Source organism: Aplysia californica, unplaced genomic scaffold (genome assembly GCF_000002075.1).
Source record: "Aplysia californica isolate F4 #8 unplaced genomic scaffold, AplCal3.0 scaffold00738, whole genome shotgun sequence".
NCBI classification, from domain to species: Eukaryota; Metazoa; Mollusca; class Gastropoda; order Aplysiida; family Aplysiidae; genus Aplysia; species Aplysia californica.
The window spans coordinates 276,351-282,819 of record NW_004798008.1 but is presented as its reverse complement, the minus strand read 5'-3'; the positions used below and the strand labels follow the sequence as shown (position 1 = coordinate 282,819).

Here is a 6,469-nt window from a genome sequence, read left to right as displayed (position 1 = left end):
GCAAATACCTCAACTTCTGTTCAAGATAAATGGGTATTCTTTTCATCGAAATCATGACAAATAAACAAGCTTTAAGATGATATAAAAACTCCACGCAGCAAAAAAGATTACGAGCACTTGATTTCAAGTCAATCACTTCCACTCAATTCCCAAGACAGAAATAAGTGTACTAATGGTGCCTCTAGTTAGACAAGAAGAAGAAGACACCGTTCCCCTCACTTCACAAGACAGAAATAGACGTACTGACGGTGGCTCTTGTGTTAGTCGTCATGTCACCCATGACCGTTGAGACACCGAAGTCGCCCAGGACCATTGCGCCGTTGGAGTTGATGAAGATGTTGGTTGGTTTTATGTCCCTGAGGAGGAAACAGTGTTATAGTTTTTTGGGTTGTTTTTTTTTGGGGGGGGGGGGAGGTTGGTAAGTGTTTTAAAGGCGCTCATAACTGCATAAGGTCATATGAGCGCTTGGGACACACCTAATAATTTCGGTTGGTAGGGAATTTTGAATTTTGCGCCGGTGGCGTAGACCACCAAGGAATCTTTAATGAGCGCAACTTGCACACGGGCCCTCCGAGATTTTTGTCCTTGTCCAAGAAGGCTAGGAGTAGATCTTTCATACCAGAAGATCAGGGGTGAGGCTGAAAGACAGCAGTAAGGAGGAGCCAAGGAGTAACAGTAGAAAGGCTACAGAAAGAGTCAGGAGCCCAGAGGAGGGGGCCAAGGCGGTGAGGGGGTGGGGGAAGAAAGAGGAGATGAAAGTCGACAACAGAACATTGCTAGAGAGCAGGAAAGGAGGCGAAAGGAGACAATTTTAGAGAAAAAAATTGTTCCGTTGCTACCTGAATTCGAACCCGGGACCTTTGAATGAGAGGCCAACACCTTAACCTTTAGGCCACAAGAGCCCCCGTGTCATAGTTTGAGTCTCCTTTCTACAACAAATGAGATCATCAGCCACAGTGACTGTCTGTTTGCATACGGGTTCTGTGTTACATCACAGGGGTATAGGTACGGTATTCTAAAGGATTGTTGTATGTTGAATGGGCCACTATGCATAAAATGTTAACTTTCGATGAAAGGAATGATTGGTGCATTAACATCAACTGAAAACCATTGGCCTACTATATTTACATTCTACTAGAATGGAGCAATAAATCTTGAGAGATGAAAAAAATTAGAAGGTCTAGATTTATACTCTCAAAACAAAATGTGCCTTGCAAAATATCACTTTCGGCACTTCCGTTGTGAAGGACAGCTACGCAGATTTGTTTCGTTTCTCAGTGGAATAATCATATTATAATATTTCTCTAAATTCAGGAAATGAATAAATGAAAAATCAGGCTCTGTGAAGGGGACCTATCTATCTTTTAGCTGATACTTGCCAACTTTCAACTCTGTAGCTGTCATAGTTTTATGGGAAAAGTGACATATGTGTTTCCAAGTTGCTATATATATAATAGATGTTAAGTGCCAAGAGTCATCAGGAAGAGGTCACTATAACATGGAAATTATCCTTACTATTATCATTATTATTGTAGCATTCTTTAGCTGAGTCTTATTATAGTACCATTCTTTAGCTGAGTCTTATTATAGTAGCATTCTTTAGCAGAGTCTATAGATGTTATCTAGATGGCCAGCTGGAGCTCTGGTGTGGTCTGCTCCTTCTTTCCTATCACACATATGTGAAGTGTGATGACAAAATGAGTTACTTCTCTGATTAAAGCCTTAAGGAAATAGATATATCACGCTTATGGGTGAAGTTTTTACAATTTGTAAGTATGAAATAATAAAAGGCAGGTTATAGTTAAAGAAAATGGCATCAATAGAAAATCTACAAATTTGACCCTAATGTCGATTTTTGGTCAATACCTCTATTTCTGGATTGCGTGAAGTAACTCATTTTGTCAGCACACCTCACATATTGTCCTTATCTCTCCTCCTTTTCTGAGTATCTTGCCTTCCAGTAACACATCCAAATTTGGGCACTTACATAAACTATCTGTGTGGTAAGTGCTCTTATTAAAACTAAAAACAAACACAGCAAAAATGGTTTCTACAAAGGAATTATCATGCCTACTACTTTGACACAGCCAAAAATGATAAACTGATATCAAAATATTATCAGTATCTTCCAGGTACAAACATTTGGGAATCTTTGGAAAAAAAAGAGAAAAACAAAAATTATTTCATAAATGTTTGCATTTTTAAATAAACGATGATATACGTCCTGCCAATATCTGTTTTGTGATAACATTAATATCTATAACTTTTTAAAAATCCATCTGACCTGTGAATAATTTCCTTTTCATGAATGTAGACAAGACCCTCTAGGATCTCACCAATCATCTTTTTCACATCCTGAAAGAAAAAAAAAAATCATCTTATCAGTTACAATCAAGTAGTCTATTGATCTTATCAGTTATAAACAAGTAGTCTATTGATCTTATCAGTTATAAACAAGTAGTTTATTGATCTTATCAGTTATAAACAAGTAGTTTATTGATCTTATCAGTTATAAACAAGTAGTCTATTGATCTTATCAGTTATAAACAAGCAGTCTATTGATCTTATCAGTTATAAACAAGCAGTTTATTGATCTTATCAGTTATAAACAAGCAGTTTATTGATCTTATCAGTTATAAACAAGTAGTTTATTGATCTTATCAGTTATAAACAAGCAGTTTATTGATCTTATCAGTTATAAACAAGTAGTTTATTGATCTTATCAGTTATAAACAAGTAGTTTATTGATCTTATCAGTTATAAACAAGTAGTTTATTGATCTTATCAGTTATAAACAAGCAGTTTATTGATCTTATCAGTTATAAACAAGTAGTTTATTGATCTTATCAGTTTTAAACAAGCAGTTTATTGATCTTATCAGTTATAAACAAGTAGTCTATTGATCTTATCAGTTATAAACAAGCAGTTTATTGATCTTATCAGTTATAAACTGTTTATTGATTTATGGAAAAAAATTGGAACAATTATTATATTATGCTTTTCTTTCCAATATTTCCATTCGTCTTCTCCATGCGTCATGTTGGGAAAAGACGTTGATAATCGTGGCACCCACTCCTTCCTGTTGTCTCCCCTCTTGATCAGCTCAGTTTGTCTCTTTGTGAGATTTGTCGCAAAACTGTTCAAGCTGTCAGCCTATGTTGTTCATCTGCTAATGAGAACTGGTGGAAAATCGCCCTAGCTCAGATCACATCTCCACAAAATTGTGTCAGCAGACAACCCAGATCTGTCCTGTCGAGACTGCAAGGAGGAGGACGAAACTATGGACCATGAGTTCCTGAGATGTCCCGCCAGCTATCGTGCCAGACCCCGTCTGTTGGGACATTTCAGTAACCCACTTTCAGCACTTTTCAAGGACCCCCGGGCAAGTGTTGAGTTCCTGCGTGCTGTCGGCATCGCTGACCGTTTATGACGCCACAGTACCCGAAGAAAGCGAGAGAGAGAGAGAGACCTTCGGCTGCTCTTCTTTCCCTCTATCTTTCCACACAACAGCAGTTTGTCAAGTCAAATAGATATATTTATGTGGAGAGTGAATCTCAAGTGTCTCTTTCTGAGATTACTGTAAAACGTAAACCAAGCAGGGGGAGTCAATGGTAAAAACCAAACCCCCCAAAACGACCTGTGAATAATTTCCTTTTCATGAAGGTAGACAAGACCCTCTAGGATCTCACCAATCATCTTTTTCACTCCTTAAAAGAAAAAAAAAATGTTTCATCTTATCCTTAAAAAAACTGAACAAAAATAACTTTTCCAATCCAGTATTTGTGAGTACATTGAAACTTTTACCTAACCACTATATACAAACCAGTTTTCCCCGGTTACCTGTTCTGGGATGGGCTCCTGTTTTTCTTGGTAGGCTCGGACTAGTTGGTCCAGATTTCCCTTCTCGAAGTACTGAGTGATGATGTTGACGAACATGGAGGAGTCCTGGGGGGGGGGGAACAGTGATGTCACAAAATACAGAGTCCATAGGAGGCAATGAGGTGGAATCAGGCTCTCGTCAAAATAATCAAAGTGAAAAAAAATGCATTTTTTCGCAGGTTTTTTAATAATTTGTATCAAATTTTTGTTTTTTGGCTCAACACCTTTCATGCCCATTAAAGAACTCATTTCTGTGCGGATTTTTCTGAAAAGCGTTGATTAAAGGCACAAAAAATGTAAATTTTCAGCTACCACGGACTCTTAAGCTAAGGAAATAACTAATCTTTGGCTGCCATTTTCTCACTAATTTTACCTCTGAAAACAAGTGACCCCCACCTCCTTCTTTCGCAAATATCTCGACTTGTATTCTCTCTAGATGGATATTCTTTTCATCTAAATAAAAAGAAGTGAACAAGCTTTAAGACGATACCAATAACTCTACATGCCCAAAAATTGACGAGAGTCTGATTCCATTACGCTGCCTCACATATTGTTTAGTTTTAGCTTTTGTAAAAATTTTACAGCACTTACGACAACAAAAACAGGTCATATAAATGTCGAAGATTAGAGGTATTTCTAGAGAGTAATAGATAAGAGAGAGGGGGAGGAAAATGGGAACAAAGTGGAGGGGAAAGGGACCGTAGGAGTGTGACAAAGACAGCCAAAGAGAGGGGGGGGGGGGGAGAGAGATAGAAATAGAGAGAAAGAGAGTGAAACTGAGAGAGAGAGAGAGAGAGAGAGAGAGAGAGAGAGAGAGAGAGAGAGAGAGAGAGAGAGAGAGAGAGAGAGAGAGAGAGAGGGAGAGAGAGAGAGAGAGAGAGAGAGAGAGAGACAGAGAGACAGAGAGACAGAGAGACAGAGAGACAGAGAGAGAGAGAGACAGAGAGAGAGAGAGAGAGAGAGAGTGCCACAGATTACCTCCTTTTCGTAAGTGACAAAGAAGTCCTTGTAGCCACAGACATACGGATGGTCCAGCTTCTTCAGTTCCAACTCCTATGGACAACCACGCAAAAAAACTAACGTCAGGAAAAGTTCAGCAAACTTTAAGTTTGTTTAGTTTTAGTAGAGGTTTTACGGCGCTCGCAACTGCATAAGGTCATATGAGCGCCAGAAGATTAGAGATGTTACAAGAGAGTAACAAACAAAAAAAAGAAGAAGGGAGATAAGGACGATAGATGTTTGATAGGAAAGAACCAGCAAACCACACCAGAGCACCCGCCAACCACCCACCCAGCAAACTTTGCCCAGTGACAAAACACTATAATAAAACTTAAAAGGAGAATTTATTTTTAGTTTTAGTAAGAGTTTACAGCACTTGCAACACAAAAAAGTCATATAATATAAGTGCAGAAGAAAAGATCATGTGTTACAAGAGAGAAACAAACACAAAAAAGAAGGAGGGGAGATAAGGATGACAGATGTTTGATAGGAAAGAAGGAGCAAACCACACCATTTAATGGATCACTATTGAAAAAACAACAACATTGGTTGTGCTGTATTGACAAGTAAAATGTGGTTACCTCGAAGAATGCTTTGACAGCATCACTTTCATCATGGCATTCAATCTGCGAAGGAAAAACATGTGGATTTTAAGTGATAGCTCAATGAACTCTTTAGCACTGAAAAAACACAACCAGGTAAATAGTTACAGTTGCACCAAATGCCTCAGTATCCTGATATGGGTGAGTACAATTTTTCATTTGCTTCACTTGGTAGGCCTACTCATTATGAATGACTCAGCCTGTTCAAGAACACTGTATAAAAACAGCAACATCTTAAAATGATATCAAGGATAACAATCTTGATTACCTGCAAAAGGAAAAGAGAAGGTCATTGCTGTTAAAAACAAATGAAAGAAGAAAAACTGTAACAATAGAATTGTGATGTTTAGCCAATTTAGTGAATTTTGCCACCTCTGACTAAATCTAGCTTTAGCTCTATCACATATTTCACATTTCTCTTTTTCAAGAAAAGTATGCAGATTCAAAATTTCATGTGGATCAAGATCACAGTACAAGCTTGTACAAAAGTAAAAAGTTCTATCACAATATTCCCACAGTCTAGATGGTTAAAAAGAGGATGGGTTCCTAAAACAGTAACGTGCGATAAATCACATTTTTTTTTACATTCTCCTTATATGTGCAAGATTTTTCTACTCACTCACCTTTTTCAGGACATATTTCTCCTGATCCTCCTTACTCTTCACAACATACACAGTCCCAGGGGAACCCTTGGAGATGCATTCCAGGACCTATTGCAACCACGACATCAAACAGGGAAAGAAATGACATTTACAGTTTTTTTAAACCTCAACCCAGGATCATAAAGTGAGACAACTGTTGTTTTGTAAGAACATCACCCTGCAAAATATTTTGTGTTTCAAGTTTTAATGTGTTTTTCTGGTGCACATGAAATGTTGTGGGCTTAACTTATGTGTGTGTGTGTGTGTGTGTGTGTGTGAGAGAGAGAGAGAGAGAGAGAGAGAGAGAGAGAGAGAGAGAGAGAGAGAGAGAGAGAGAGAAATTCAAAG

General features: G+C 38.0%; 1 protein-coding gene across 1 annotated transcript in view; it reads right to left on the bottom strand.

Annotated features, from left to right (window-relative positions):
• The window catches only part of LOC101860605 (serine/threonine kinase-like domain-containing protein STKLD1), a gene marked incomplete in the record, with an annotated part of 32,844 nt that overhangs the window by 22,993 nt on the left and 3,382 nt on the right, over positions 1–6,469 (bottom strand). Inside the window, 6 exon segments of the mRNA XM_005108956.3 lie at positions 244–356; positions 2,285–2,355; positions 3,841–3,945; positions 4,858–4,932; positions 5,460–5,504; positions 6,104–6,190. Coding sequence (XP_005109013.2) covers positions 244–356; positions 2,285–2,355; positions 3,841–3,945; positions 4,858–4,932; positions 5,460–5,504; positions 6,104–6,190 — 496 coding nt within the window.